The sequence below is a fragment of the Bufo gargarizans genome, chromosome 8 (assembly GCF_014858855.1).
Source record: "Bufo gargarizans isolate SCDJY-AF-19 chromosome 8, ASM1485885v1, whole genome shotgun sequence".
In the NCBI taxonomy this organism is placed as follows: Eukaryota; Metazoa; Chordata; class Amphibia; order Anura; family Bufonidae; genus Bufo; species Bufo gargarizans.
Window position 1 is genome coordinate 183,986,943 of NC_058087.1, and position 16,637 is coordinate 184,003,579.

The 16,637-nt window shown below is 45.3% G+C and overlaps 1 protein-coding gene across 5 annotated transcripts in view; it reads right to left on the minus strand.

Annotated features, from left to right (window-relative positions):
• Positions 1-16,637, minus strand: part of PRPSAP2 (phosphoribosyl pyrophosphate synthetase associated protein 2) — a 33,258-nt gene that overhangs the window by 7,311 nt on the left and 9,310 nt on the right. For all 5 annotated transcript variants that reach the window (XM_044305011.1, XM_044305015.1, XM_044305013.1 and 2 more), the window contains 5 exons: positions 9,804-9,928; positions 9,296-9,348; positions 6,827-6,893; positions 5,495-5,667; positions 3,642-3,757 (listed from right to left, as the gene is read on the minus strand). In XM_044305011.1, the coding sequence (XP_044160946.1) occupies positions 3,642-3,757; positions 5,495-5,667; positions 6,827-6,893; positions 9,296-9,348; positions 9,804-9,886 (492 nt within the window). In that variant the 5' untranslated portion in view covers positions 9,887-9,928. The remainder of the gene's footprint in view (positions 1-3,641; positions 3,758-5,494; positions 5,668-6,826; positions 6,894-9,295; positions 9,349-9,803; positions 9,929-16,637) is intronic.

Genomic DNA, 16,637 nt, shown 5'->3' on the forward strand with positions numbered 1-16,637 from the left:
CTTGTACATAGGAGCAGTATTATAGTAGTTATATTCTTGTACATAGGAGCAGTATTATAGTAGTTATATTCCTGTACATAGCAGGCAGTATTATAGTTGTTATATTCTTAGACATAGGAGGCGGTTTTTAGCATTTATAAATACATTCAGACCCTTCCAGTTTGGTATGTTGCTCATTGTGTTAATTATTTTTTTTAATAATCAAGATTCTCCCCCATACATCTACACTCTGTAACCCATTATGAGAAAGCAAAAACAGAATATTAGAAATTTGAGCAAATTTATTAAAAAGGAAAAACAAAAATTTCGCCTGGACATGAGTATTCAGACCCTTTGCTATGCATACTTATGTCCTCAGTAAAGGGACTGAATACTAAGGCTACTTTCACATTAGCGTTTTTCTTTTCCGGCATAGAGTTCTGTCCTAGGGGTTCAATACCGGAAAAGAACTGATCAGTTTTATCCCCATGCATTCTGAATGGAGAGCAATCCGTTCAGGATGCATCCGGATGTCTTCAGTTCAGTCATTTTGACTGATCAGGCAAAAGAGAAAACCGTAGCTTGCAACTGTTTTATCTCCGGCGAAAAAAACTGAAGACTTGCCTGAATGCCATTTTTTTCCATAGGAATGTATTAGTGCCGGATCCGGCATTCAAAATACCGGAATGCTGGATCCGTCCTTCCGGTCTGCGCATGCGCAGACCTTTAAAAATTAGAAGAAAAAAAAAAAACAGATCTGTTTTGCCTGATGACACCGTAAAAACGGATCCAGTATTGCAATGCATTTTTCTGACTGATCAGGCATTTTTCAGACTGCGTCGCTACATCTACAGGTAAGCGATGCGTCGCTACATCTACAGGTAAGCGATGCGTCGCTACATCTACAGGTAAATGCTATGTACACGGCTCAGTCGGGTCTCCTGGATGCAGTAAATGAGATTCACGCTCATTGTTCAGCTAGAAACATGATCGCCTCCTGTCGTGCCAGCGGGAACATTTACGATGCACGGCTTCCTATATCTGTGCTGTAATTACGCAGCGGAGAGATCATCTGTCACCTCAGAGACAGACAGTAACCTGCACAACACACTCGCAGATTCATATACGCTGCTATCTTCTGACCGCGGGCAGGTATACAGAGCTGTGGAACAGAACGGGCCGCTCATAAGTGATATTACCATCAAGGTACAGAACGTTCCTCGTGTGTGCCGCCCTGATGAGATGTGATTTACAGCACTCCCAATAGGTCACCCAGCTTTCCTAGGAACCTGAACAGCATGCCAATCAGCTGTGTTAATGTCATCTATGGGGCCTCCTGGAACAGATCTTTAAAGTTTAACTGTCACGTTTTCATTAAAAAAAAAATATAATAATATTTTTAGCACATGTTACTGCTGCAGCAGCATTATGCATAAAGCAATCTTTAGTTTCCTCACATGCACCATTCTATTTGAGTTTTTCCCTTAGTTACGGCTGCTTTAACCTCCACAATATGAGGATCTTCTCAAGATGGATCCTCTGCCAGTTCTCTGAGGCCAAAACTGCTTTCCCTCACTTCCCATACACACTTGCTGTAGCCAGCAGCTCCCTGCCAGCCAATCAGATTAGATTACTGAGAGACACGCCTCCTCACTCTGAAGCCTAATGCAGGCATGCAGTGTGAAGGACCGCCCCTCTGTCTTCCTAGCCAGAGACAGATGAGCCATAGCAACGGTCTTTTAAGGGAGCAGTGGAAAGGGACAGGAGACATTAAAGGGGTTCTGCTGTTTGTTTAAACTGATGATCTATCCTCTGGATTTTTTTATGATTTAGAGCTTTTTATTCATATCATTTTATGGATTCTTTGTCATCCAGAAATCTCAGCTGACTGCTGCCACCACCAGGGGGCAATGTGATCGCCCCCTAGTGGTGAAAACAGGCACGTTAAGAGGGAACAGATAAAGAGGACCTGTCACCACTCCTCACATTCCTGGTTTAATAGCTTCATGCATTTCCCATGTAATAACAATTCCGGAGCGTCTGTTCATATGGTGTACCTACCATTTTCAGTCTGTGCAGGTACAACCCCCCCAAACGGGTTACCTCCCTCTGTCCCCCTACTGAAGGCTAATAGCAATTCATTTATAACTTCTAGTGCAAATAATAAAGGAATGGCGCAACATAGAGACATAAGAATGAAGGCTCCAGAATTGTTAGTACGTGAGGAATGCATGAAGCTATTAAAAACAGACATGTCAGGAAAGGTCCTCTTTAAGCATGTCAGGTTAAAAGAGTATTGCGGTTATATAAAGCTGTCCCTTATCCACAGGATAGGGCATAACTTTTAGATCACTGGGACCCCACCAATAAACAGGAGCCCCATATCCTGTGGAGACTCCCAAAAATGAATGTAATGGATGGTCGGGCAAGCCCCGCTCCATTCACTTCTATGGGAGTTCAGGGGGCACAGAGTATAGCGCTATATAGAGCTTAGCTATCCCATATAGTTAAATGGAGGGGCAGCACGCATGCTCGACCATCGCTCTATTCTGTGGGGGTTTCAGCATAGAAACATAGAATGTGTCGGCAGATAAGAACCATTTGGCCCATCTAGTCTGCCCAATATACTAAGTACTATGGATAGCCCCTGGCCCTATCTTATATGAAGGATGGCCTTATGCCTATCCCATGCATGCTTAAACTCCTCCACTGTATTTGCAGCTACCACTTCTGCAGGAAGGCTATTCCATGCATCCACTACTCTCTCAGTAAAGTAATACTTCCTGATATTACTTTTAAACCTTTGCCCCTCTAATTTAAAACTATGTCCTCTTGTAGCAGTTTTTCTTCTTTTAAATATTCTCTCCTCTTTTACCTTGTTGATTCCGTTTATGTATTTAAAAGTTTCTATCATATCCCCTCTGTTTCGTCTTTCTTCCAAAGCAGTTGGACCCCCACTAATCGGATACTAATCCCCTATCATGTGACAAGTTGTTATGGTGGGACAACCCCTTTAATACTGTTATTAGGAAGAAAAAAAAAAAAGCCCTCATACAACTACGTCAACGGCCAAAAAAAGGAAGGCAAGGATAAAAAAACACTAGGACGCTGCAGCCAAGACTGGCTTGGTCCTTAAAGGGCTTGTCCTGTATTTTGTTACCGCTACCCTATCGTCAGGATGATCTATTAATATCAGATCAGTGGGGGTCTGACACCCCACACCTCCAGCAGTCAGCTGTTACCTTGCACTACATAGCTCCGTCCATTCTGTAGTGGCTAAAGCTGGTTACCAGTGCTGCAGTTACCAGCTCCCTCCACTAGAGAGTGTTGTTTCAGAGGTGGAGCTACAAGATTAGAGCTGATCGGCAGGTTGTCAGAACAACACTGTTCCGATACAGCCTGAGGATAGGCCAACAATATAGAAATTCTGGACAACCCTTTAAGGGGTTAATAGTCCAGACGGATCCCAAATAGAGTATGCTATTGGCATATGTCTGGCCGATGCATTGACCTTTTATTTCTCTGCAATTAACTATGCAGAGGGACCCAAAAAAAGAACAATACACACAGTCTACATATATATTTTTTTTGCAATGGGAAATTTAGTGTAGCGTGTCCAGGCCAGTGACTCTCGCCACGGCACACGTCTGCGGCCCGCTCACCTCTTCCTGGATGTACTGTAAGAGGAACGGAGACGCTCGTAGATTGTCCACGGGAATATTGAAGAAGCCCTGAATCTCCTTCTGATGCAGGTCCATGGTAATGAAGTGAGTTAGACCTTTGGAGAGAATATAAAGGGTGACACCGTAGTATACAGGAATAGTACATCGCCAGAGATCAGAGGCCGTTCCTCTCAAGTTATCAGCAGCAGCTTGGATTTCTGCCTGGGTGACTGTTTGCTTAATCCAGAGCTTAAATTGCATAAAGACCGGGGAGCCAAGTTTATACAGCGAATCAGGAGACCAAATAAACAGACGCTAATGGATTCTCTATAGAGAGCGATGGAAGAATTCCCACAGGCCGAGCTGAAATGCCTCTAGACATGATGCTGGGGTGAGGTGAGCTACACGGACATGAAAAGAGCAAAACAGTCTCCTAGACAGCAGGAGCGATCCATTAACCATAAATGGATCCAGTAAAACATCCCCGAAGACTATGGAAACCGCAAAATTCAGGCTTTACTTCAATGACCGCCAATGTTACACTTCTCTGGTTTTCCCAATTTTTCATATTTATGTCCTATCCTTAGGATAGGTCATCAATATCAAATCGGTGGGGGGCAGATTTGATTGGCAGTGCACCCCTGCCAATCATCTTACCAGAGCTCCGCGGCCTCGGTGCAGCTCAGCCCCATTCAAATTAATGGGACTGAGCTGCAAAACCAGGCACACCCGCTATCCAATGGACGGCGCAGCGCTTGGTGTCGGGAGTCATATTGGTGACCTACCCTGAGGATGATAATCAATCAATATGAAAACCCCGGAGAACCCCTTTAAACTTTACAGCCACTGTGGACGGACAGTAAACTTTAGTCAGCAGTTTTTTCTGTCCACGAATAAGAACATGGCTGCTCTGCGAGGTTACACAGGACTGGCCGGCTCTCCTGTGTGAATCACCCAACTCTGCATTCCTCCTGGAAACTCATGTATAACTGGGCAGTGTCAGGCTGTGTAGGGATGTATCCCTTTGACAATGGTAACATCCAGCTGCCAACTTGTGTGTACGTTGCCAGGAGGAATAACAGAGGCATGTTCACTTCAATGCAGAACCTTTGTAAAACATTATTTTCCTAGTATTTACTAAAGCAGACTCTTCAAGGCTTCCTTCACAGACCTATACCTCATGTAGGTTTACCGTTTTTAGTTTTCTTTTTCTAACTTTTCAGCCATATTTAAAGGCCCAGAGAGATGCCTAATGTAAAAAACTAAACGCCATACTAGGAGCATTTCAGCATTGACAAAAACACCAAAAAGCACAAAACCAAAAACACAAAAATAAAAACACAAAAAAACTTTGCCTGCATTAGATTCATTATGTCTCCATGCCAGTTTTTAGGCGTACATTTTGTCACAAATGCCGGCTTACGGCAAAATTTGTGAAGCTCCAGCTTTTTCCGACATCCCTGGCAATAGTCCAATAAGTGGTTGGGGAGTGGGCAGGAGGAGGTGGGCCACAAGCGGGACTTCCGCGGCCCTACTCATTTTACAACCTGTACACCAGAAAACTGGTGCAAATCATGGCAGATACCTACTCCAGCCAGTTCTGGTGCACAGGTGGCCCAACCTGCACCACAATTATTATGAGGTCTGCACCTCTTAATGGCGCACCTCATGCAAGGACAAATGAAGACCGGTGTCCACAGCAGCTGTTCTAGTAAATCTGCCCCTATGTGTAATACCAACCTAAAGGAGTTATGGACACTTTTCGCACACTGAACAGGGGTTCCTGGGTCGGCCATTTTTGTTGCAGAGCTGGCCACCTCTTCATTTAGTCTCTTTTAGGTTTTGTCTCTTACCGGCTTTGCACATCATGGAGGCCAGGAGCTTGGAGACAATGGACCCTCTCTTCCTCATCTTGCACTGCTTGCTGTAAGGGAAGTAAGGGATGACGCCGCTGATGGTCTTCGCGCACGAGGTCCGGCATGCGTACACCATGATTAAAAGCTCCATGATTGTCGTGTTCACATCCCTGTAGACATGGCAGAGAGCCAACAATGAATGCCACAGTGGATACCTAAGACAGCAAGCATTACTCCCACAGCTGCTAGTCAATGTGGAATCTGCTCAGTCACAGCCGGAGAACCACGTGCGGCCTGGTCCTGAGAGAAAACAGCCCTGACACACATCCCCCCTCATGTCACCGCCACGCCCTGACACCTTCTGATCATCGCCAGCAGTACGTTTTTCAGCAGTCTGCTCTACAGTAGCTGTTCTGTGGGATCGGACCAGATGGGCTAGCCTTCACCACCCCCCCCCCCCCCCCACCCCACGCATCAATGAGCCTTGTGCCCCTATGACCTTGTTGCCAGTTCACAGGTTGTCCTTCCTTGGACCACTTTTGGTAGGTACTAACCACAAAATACTAGGAACACTCAGCTTCGGAGAGGGTGGGACCCGGTCATCTACACCCAGGGATACCCAACCTGCGGCCCTACAGCTGTTGCATAACTACAACTCCCAGCATCCCGGGACAGCCTACAGCTAGGGTATGCTGGTAGTTGTAGTTTTGCAACAGCTGGAGGGCTGCAGGTTGAGCATCCCTGATCTACACAATTCGGCCCATGTCAGAGTCACTCAGATCCTTACGCTTGCTCATTCTTCCTGCTTCCAACACATCGACTTCAAGACCTGACAGTTCACTTGCTGCATATGCCTATCCCTTCCCCCTTCTTCAAAAGACGCCACAGTCAGCAATCGCTAGGTGGCAATGTCACCAATCAATGTTACTTTCATCAGCTGTTTTAATGTTATGGTGAAAAACCCCTTTAATAGTTTGGTCTGCTATGACGACCCCTTTTCAGTTAACCGATTGGCACAAACCAAGACGCTGGGGGAAAGATTGTTCCTTGCATGTTGGCTACATGACAAAGGTCTATGCATGCTGCAGCCATTGCCCCCTCCCCTGTTACATCATGCCCATCTGCTTTGCCCGCTGTCGGCTCATCCCTATATAAGGCTGTATCCATGCAGTAAAGATGAATTATTACACAACGTCTCTATGGCGTGAGCTCATTTCTGATGTTCTTCACAAATCTCTCAGCCAAGTGTTTTTTGAAAATGTTAACTCTTAACACCTCAGATGAGAATGTGAATGCGGGCAGGATCGTCCCCTTCCAGTAATCACTTACTTTGAAACCGTCTGTATGATAAACACGTCCTTCCCTCGCACCGACTCCTGGATCTGAACGCGGGTCTCTGGAAATAAAATATATTACAGATCAGTTCGGAATAATCAACAGGCACCAAGAAGGAAGAACAAGTGTGTCTGTATCTATCTATATCTAACTGTATCTACCTGATCTCCATCCATTTCATCTACATGTGCCGCGTGAGGATGGTTGTCAGTTATAACATACAGCAGACATCCTGCTGCAATGGCCGGGATCCAAGACAACTCAGACGCCGGCTGTTTAACCTCCTAGATGCCATCATCAAGGGATCTCAGCATCTGAAGTCCCTCGATTGGCGCCCACACAGTGCAATCTCATAGTGCCAATGTGTTGTCATGGCAGCAGAAGGTCAAACAAAGGACCCCGGGTCTATCATCACAATTTATCAGGACCTAATAGGATGCCTGTCTTCATCATGATGACACTGCAATACTTTTGCATTGCAGTGTATTGTGCCTAGTATATGGGATCAGAATATCTCATGGTTAAGCCCCCTAGTGGGGCTAACGCGAGTGACAAGTTCTCGAATGGCTACACTGATGGAAAAATTAAAAATGTTATGGATTCAGTAATGTAAACACGAAAACGAAAAATAAAATGCTTCATCCTTGAAGGCGTTGTCTCATCATAGAGAACGGAGCCCCAAAAGTGAAGGAGGGCAGACTGCGCATGTGCAGCCACCCTCCACTCATTTTCTATGGGGCCGGCGAAAATAGCCAAGCACTGACTCAGCTATTTCCGTCGACCCCATAGAAGTGAATGAAAGCGGTGGCCGGTCATGCGCGGTGCACTCCCATTCACTTCTATGGGGAGCCGGCTTGGTGGTGGCCGGACCGGAGTCCTCCAGCCACCACCTTGCGGGGCTCCGTTCTAGATATAGGTGCGGGTCCCATCGGTGGGACCCGCACCTATAAGACAATGGGGGCATATCCTAGCGATATCCCCCCATTGTCTATGATGAGACAACCCCTTTAAAAGGCACCGCCTGTGTGCGCTCCCCCGGTCCCGGCCACCTGAGAGGCCTACACTTTTTTCTATAGTGTGCAAGCACGATCACCTTTGCTGGATTGCAAGGTGGTTGTAACCCCTGGAAACCAGCAGTGTATAATGTGATGGAAAAATAAATCCAGCCAGCAAAGGAGGTAATATGGAGAATTACAATACATTAGTAAGTGCCTTGTATTAACTTCCTCTACATGATAAATGCCACTTTCTGAAGTGAGAGGACCACTTTAATACAAGCCACTTACTAATATATTGAGATTCTCCATATTGCTTTCTTTGCTGGCTGGATTCATTTTTCTATCCCATTATACACTGCTGGTATCCAGGGGTTATGACCAGGGCTACAGTGCAGATACGAGCTGGCCGGGACAGGAAATGCTGCGCAATGAAAGTCTATGTGCGCTCCCGGCCACCACAGAGGCCGGCGCTTTTTCCTAGAGTGTGCAAATAATAAGATTCTGTCTGCCAGCACCCACCACTAGATGGAGCTCAGACGCTTACTGCATACTAGGAACACATAGAACTAAGCAATAAACAGCCTCCAGTGAGCTCCTCCTAGTGGTGGATGCAGGGATCTATCATTATACTTAACTTGGGCTAAATAGTTAAATCAGCAGAGAACATAAGGCCTAAAAACCGACCGTTCACTGCAGGCAAGCGCTTGCAAAAGGACGATAATTTATTTTACTGTGGACGCAGCAGAGTACGAGCGGAGCCAGAGAGATTACTGCAGATGTGAGCTACGCAGACACAACATCTCTCGGAGATGGAGGCCGTCATCAAGGACACTAGACACAGTTATCCGTGTACGTATCAGAACGTCCTGCAGGAGCGACGAGCTGCAGGAGAAGCGCAGATTATAGGTTCATTAACTAACAAGGACGGCCACCAGCCTCATTATAGAAATTAAAAATAACCACCCGACAGCTGCTCATTAGGTTACGCCAGGACACCGGGAGCTCAGCGCTATCACATATTGATTACTACTTCCCCATCACGTGCTCATGGATTTCATGTAACTTTCCACCCATCTGGACGCCGCATGACTCCATTCTACCGTTCTGTGTACACAGCTCCTAGGCAGAGCTATGTGCCTTGAGATCCTGCATGTGTTCCCCGTCTTCAGAACCTGTAGACAGTCGAACAGGACGCAGATTGAAGACAGAAAAACACGAGGCTGCGGGACCAGACTACACGCTGTAGTCTGTAACCATGGAGACACATAGGTCTGCACTGGAGCTGCGGACACGAAACAGGAGGATTTTGATAAAACACTGGAAACAGCACCTAGGGGGAAAATGTACCAAGACTGGCGTCTCACACAGCAGTCGTAATGACGCAAAACATGCCTCTTAATAAATTTGGAGCATTTTGGACTGTCCAAATAGAGGAGGAGGAAATGGGCAGAGATTAAACCCTTACCTCGGTTTGATTCCTGGTACACCAGCACTTTTCCCAGCTCAATCCCAAGGCGTCTGTAAAAAGTAAGGAAAAATAGAAAAACCCAGTAAGCGACTCATGCCCGGCTTTACCCCCCGACAACATAAGTGGCTGCATTAACGGAGGGCAATAGTGGCGCCCTGCCATTAGGAATCGCTCCTATCCCAGGAAATTCAAACAGCCACATAACACTGGGGAACTGCTTATAGTGCAATTCCTGAATACATTGACAGCAACTCAAGGCTTCTGACACGTGTCTCTGCGGAGTGACCGCCTATTCTGCAAGCCATGGAGTGGGAGAAGTGATGTCTGACTGTTTATGTGTGGAGGCGGCAATTCCTGCTCTAGAATTAAATGTTTTCAGTCTCATTGGAAACGATAGAAGGAAAGGGAGAAAAAAAATGAAGAAGCCAAAACAGCAGCAAAAGATCATCGAGCTGAAGGTCAGAGAGAGCGACGGGACGTCACGTCCCGCTCGCCGCATACATACTCTCCAATCTTCTTGGCCAGCTCTACGCAGGCGGCAGTGGAATTGGCAGAAAACAGCACCAGGCCACCCTTGGTAACGTTCATCTTGGAAGTGCACGGCTGTCACAAGGCAGGACCCACAGCCTCCTACAGGAGAGAACACAAGACAGATCTACACAGTGCTATATACCGCAACCTGCTGTACTGAACAGACACACAATGTGACAACAGGCGACACAATATAACCACCTAAACAATATACATAGCAGGCAGTATTATACTCTTGTACATAGGAGCAGTATTATAGTAGTTATACTATAATACTGCTCCTATGTACAAGCGTATATAGTAGTATTATACCCTTGTACATAGGAGCAGTATTATAGTATAACTACTATAATACTGTCTCCTATGTACAAGAGTATATAGTAGTATTATACTCTTGTACATAGGAGCAGTATTATAGTAGTTATATTCCTGTACATAGGAGCAGTATTATAGTAGTTATATTCTTGTACATAGGAACAGTATTATAGTAGTTATATTCTTGTACATAGGAGGCAGTATTATAGTAGTAATATTCTTGTACATAGGGGGCAGTATTATAGTAGTTATATTCCTGTACATAGGAGCAGTATTATAGTAGTTATATTCTTGTACATAGGAGCAGTATTATAGTAGTTATATTCTTGTACATAGGAGGCAGTATTATAGTAGTTATATTCTTGTACATAGGAGCAGTATTATAGTAGTTATATTCTTGTACATAGGAGCAGTATTATAGTAGTTATATTCTTGTACATAGGAGGCAGTATTATAGTAGTTATATTCTTGTACATAGGAGGCAGTATTATAGTAGTTATATTCTTGTACATAGGAGGCAGTATTATAGTAGTTATATTCTTGTACATAGGAGGCAGTATTATAGTAGTTATATTCTTGTACATAGGAGCAGTATTATAGTAGTTATATTCTTGTACACAGGAGGCAGTATTATAGTAGTTATATTCTTGTACATAGGAGGCAGTATTATAGTAGTTATTTTCTTGTACATAGGAGGCAGTATTATAGTAGTTATTTTCTTGTACATAGGAGCAGTATTATAGTAGTTATATTCTTGTACATAGGAGCAGTATTATAGTAGTTATATTCTTGTACATAGGAGGCAGTATTATAGTAGTTATATTCTTGTATATAGGGCAGTATTATATAGATTTTTCCATACTCTAGATCTGCATTAGAGAAGATGAATGTTAGTAATACACGGGCGGTCTGTGTCATATAAAGGGTATATATACAGACAACACCCACACCCCAGCGTCTGTAAACAGTATCCTTCAGCTAAACTAAGTATCCAGTATGAATAATCACATGCAGCCACTTTTATGTTAATGTAATTTACACCTGGACGTGTACTATGAGGTATGTGAAAACATCAACAAAAACTAGGCCAATCTCTCTAGAACTAGAAAAATGTGGGGGAAACTGGTAGAACGCTGCATAGTAAGTATCCAGTGAATAACAGTAGTAGATTTAATTTTCACATTTTTAATGTTTATAAAGGATCATAACAGCATTAAAAAAAGAAACCACTGGTCCGTGGTTCCCACCATGCCTGTATTTTTGCCTCTGATCCTGGCCGCTTCTGGTGACTGCAGAATCAGGAACTGGCTTAGTACCGCTGCAGCCAATCACGGGTCTTAGTCGTCACATGTGTTTCAATTGCCCGTCAATAGCAGTGACGTGCCGCTCAAACAGATGTGACCGCTGAGGCCTGTGACTGACTGCTGCGGTCACAAGACCAAGCCACTTACTGTGGGGATCGGGGAAAGGCCCCTTTCACACGAGCGAGTTTTCCACGCGGGTGCAATGCAGGACGTGAACGCATTGCACCCACACTGAATCCGGACCTATTCATTTCAATGGGTTTGTGCACATGAGTGTTCTTTTTCACGCATCACTTCTGCGTTGAGTGAAAATCGCAGCATGTTCTATATTCTGCGTTTTTCAAGCAGCCTTGGCCCCATAGAAGTGAATGGGGCTGCGTGAAAAACACACTGCATCCGGAAGCAGGAAAACACTGGACAACTGAACGCAATCGCAGACAAAACTGAATGAACTTGCTTGCAAAATGGTGCAAGTTTCACTGAACGCACCCGGAGCTAATCCGTCACACTCGTGTGAAAGAGGCCTAAGACAGACAACCCCTTGAAGCAAGCTATATCTAGTCATAACAGTCGTTGACATGCAGAAGCCGATAAGTTTATAGTAAAACAACTTTCTTGACTGTTGATCCAAAAACATGAAAATTAGATTCAAAAACACAAAATATTATGCTCCAGAGCTGCACTCACTATTCTGCTGGTGCAGTCACTGTGTACATACATTACATTACTTATCCTGTACTGATCCTGAGTTACATCCTGTATTATACTCCAGAGCTGCACTCACTATTCTGCTGGTGCAGTCACTGTGTACATACATTACTTATCCTTTACTGATCCTGAGTTACATCCTGTATTATACTCCAGAGCTGCACTCACTATTCTGCTGGTGCAGTCACTGTGTACATACATTACTTATCCTGTACTGATCCTGAGTTACATCCTGTATTATACTCCGGAGCTGCACTCACTATTCTGCTGGTGCAGTCACTGTGTACATACATTACTTATCCTGTACTGATCCTGAGTTACATCCTGTATTATACTCCAGAGCTGCACTCACTATTCTGCTGGTGCAGTCACTGTGTACATACATTACTTATCCTGTACTGATCCTGAGTTACATCCTGTATTATACTCCAGAGCTGCACTCACTATTCTGCTGGTGCAGTCACTGTGTACATACATTACATTACTTATCCTGTACTGATCCTGAGTTACATCCTGTATTATACTCCAGAGCTGCACTCACTATTCTGCTGTTGCAGTCACTGTGTACATACATTACATTACTTATCCTGTACTGATCCTGAGTTACATCCAGTATTATACTCCAGAGCTGCACTCACTATTCTGCTGCTGGAATCAGAACCCAGGCTAAGTAATGTAGTGTAGGTTATTGCAGGGATCAGTAGAACAAGTTGACTAACAGGAGAACAATGATCCCGCTGTCAACAGCCCTTCGTATATATGTGAAATGTGATGGCGCTTCTATTTACAAAGTGTCATACATGTCATACATTGTAACATTGCCGGAGATTATCACCTTGCTTCTATCCCTGAAACACTTGTACAGGAATGATAGTAATGCAATCGTGACTGACGAAGGAAACGTGTGAACATGTGCGCAGCTATAGTAAGTAGCGAGCGGAACGTGAACGCGTGGAGGCGCCCTTGCAGGAGGCAGGGCTCTATTGTGCACCGCTGTCCTTTCAGTAGCCTGAGGGCGTGCGGTGACACTACGCAGACACCTCACACCGCCCCCCCCCCCCCCCCCCTCACACTGTGTTATAAGCATGTGACCGATAACCAGAGTCACCCTGCTACTAATAGCACGGAGCAAAGTGTATTCTGCCTCAAGACAGACAGAGCTGAAGTTCATCTCCAGAGCGGAAGTCGCTTGTAGCACCCTTTCCTGTCCTGACTATGACTGTTAAGTAAGCAAGAGGCAGCTTTACTTAGAGATCCATTTCATCGCCTTCTCGCCTACATTTCCTACACAATGCAGATAGGATCAGGCTGTTGAACTGAAATATGTCCAGTCAGAAGCGGTTTCCCTTCATAATGGCTGACCCCTGGCCTGTTCCACCAGTGTTTGGCAGCTGTATTGGCCCCATGTTCATATGTGCCCGCATTGCTGAGAAAACTGAAGTTTTAATATATGCAAATGAGCCTCTAGGAGCAACGGGGGCGTTACCATTACACCTAGCAGCTCTGCTCTCTCTGCAACTGCTGCTGCGCCCTCTGCACTTTGATTGACAGGATTACCAGTGTAAAAGTGATCACACTTGTTCCGGTCGTGGCAATTGCAGAGCTATTCGGTGTAATGGCGACGCCCCCGTTGCTCCTAGAGGCTCATTTGCATATATTAAAACTTCAGTTTTCTCAGAAATAAGGGCACATATAAAGATGGGACCAACACAGATGCCTTCAGCTGCCAAGTGCACATGGAACAGGTCAGCCGGTATCATATGGACAAAACTTTTGACAGATGCCCTTTAAAAGCAAATGAAAACCACAAATGTGTGTTCAGAAAGGATTCTTACAACTCCAGAGCAGGCAGGAAAGCAAAATGCTGCAAAGAGAGACTCTGCTCAATGCGCGGACCATTATTATTACTATCTGGGGTGGAAGTTTCCGAAGTTTTAACTTCAGCAAGGTTTACAGAGCAATTATTGCACAATAAGATGCGAAGCTAAACCAACGGATCGGCACTAACGTGAGTGCGACATGTAAACGGCCGGGTTACAGGGGGTCACACTCGTCCCTGTGCTCCTATTGTACGTCTGACAGTGACGGATACAGAAAGGCAGAAGGTGCAAAGAATATGCATTGTTCTCAGGAGAAATATGGACCGAAGGCTCCTTCTAAGGAACAAGCCCTCGAGACAATGCAGAAAGCTGCCCTCTATGGAAACGCACGCAATCCGACCCGGCAAGAAACTGCTTAGCAGCGCAGGGAGCAGATTGACACTGATAAGTGCACTGCCAGGTTAATGTATGACCGGTCACCTTGGTCCAAGGGCCAGGAATGTACTGGAGACAGGGGGGGGGGGGGGCGGCGATATTTCCATTACATGTCGTTAACGTCAAGAAGATAGAACTAAAAGGGACGGGACAATAATACCTAAAAAAGTAAGGACAAACGTCTCCTTCTGATGGACCCAGGTGTGGCAGTAAAATCTCCATTTACTTCAGTGGATGTCTGTAGTAAAGGAACACAAAACACATCCCAGCCCTCTTCCTCTTACCTTCATTGCCTTGATCCTATTTTGCCTTATATTTCACTTAAAAGTGAAAATGTATGAATAAATATTCTGTGTGCCTCAGGAGATTAGTGAGGCCCCCTCCTCCTTCTCACTGACCTGTGTCTGGCTGTAAGGTAAGTGGCTGCAGCAGGAGCCTCCCCCCTCAGGCACAACACGCTGAAGACAGCAGAGACAAGACTACCTCTTGGTTGGTTTTATCTAGATTTGGGGTTTCTTTAAGAATCTCTCTACATAAGAATTGACAAAGACAAGGGAACCCTTGTAATCAGCTCATCGTCTGTTGGAAGGAGGTGATGTCCAAAATGGACGACCCCTGTGAAGTGCCAATAGCAATTCCCAATCTGTGCCTATTACTGCAGCTGGTGTCCGGCCTGTGCCTCGATGGTACCATGTCTGGGTTCTCAGTGAGTTTTGTGGGAATATAACGGACAGAAGGAGAAAAAAAAGCTGTGGGTTTTCTTTACATCATCGGCCATCGTGACTGCAGGAAAAGCCGGGAGAGGAAGGAGACTCTTCACAGCACATCTCCTCCCAGACTATAAAAAATGCATGTGGAGTCACTGTGTACATACATTACTTATCCTGTATTATACTCCAGAGCTGCACTCACTATTCTGCTAGTGGAGTCACTGTGTACATACATTACTTATCCTGTATTATACTCCAGAGCTGCACTCACTATTCTGCTGGTGCAGTCACTGTGTACATACATTACTTATCCTGTACTGATCCTGAGTTACATCCTGTATTATACTCCAGAGCTGCACTCACTATTCTGCTGGTGGAGTCACTGTGTACATACATTACTTATCCTGAGTTACATCCTGTATTATACTCCAGAGCTGCACTCACTATTCTGCTAGTGGAGTCACTGTGTACATACATCACTTATCCTGTATTATACTCCAGAGCTGCACTCACTATTCTGCTGGTGCAGTCACTGTGTACATACATTACATTACTTATCCCGTGCTGATCCTGAGTTACATCCTGTATTATACTCGAGAGCTGCACTCACTATTCTGCTGGTGCAGTCACTGTGTACATACATTACTTATCCTGTACTGATCCTGAGTTACATCCTGTATTATACTCCAGAGCTGCACTCACTATTCTGCTGGTGCAGTCACTGTGTACATACATTACATTACTTATCCCGTGCTGATCCTGTGTTACATCCTGTATTATACTCCAGAGCTGCACTCACTATTCTGCTGGTGCAGTCACCGTGTACATACATTACTTATCCTGTACTGATCCTGAGTTTTACATCAGACACGGAGGCTTCATATTGCTTTCTCTTCCTTTACTGATCACCATAGCAGCAAGGAGAAACAAAAAACAAATGCAAATGGTCACCATAGTAACCCATATGTCCCACCCCTACAGCCCCCATATAAGGCTGTGTCCAAGGTGGCACTTCCTCTTTCTTGCTGCTCACCAGATAAGTGACATTTTATTTTATCTGCTGGCTGTTATTCCCTAAGTGTTTAATTCTGGCTATTCCCCGGGTTATATTTCTCCCCTGGGGTTTTGTTTTCTCCTTTAGGTGTTGACGTTTAGGCAGCGAGATATAAAGATATATTTTATCTTTGTTCCCCTGTCGGGGCATCCTCTGCCTACCCCAGTAGTTCTGGGACCTGATCGTGCGCGGCGTTTTCCCTGGGGCCCCTTCCGCTCATCCCCTCTCTGCTACAGCAGGAAGCAGGGTTATGTGCAGTGCCGTCGCTTCGGTGGTCTAACTTTGTTTATCCCCTGGGACTTTTACTTGGGACTCCACACAGTGCCGGGCCGATTCTCTGGCTTCGCCGCCATTTTACCTCCCCTGTGCTGGGCTCTCCCCTCAGGCACGCCCCTCACCTTGCGCGCGTCTTCGCTCTGGTCGGCGCCCTTTTTCTTCCCGCTTTCGCGCTCGCTCTGGCTG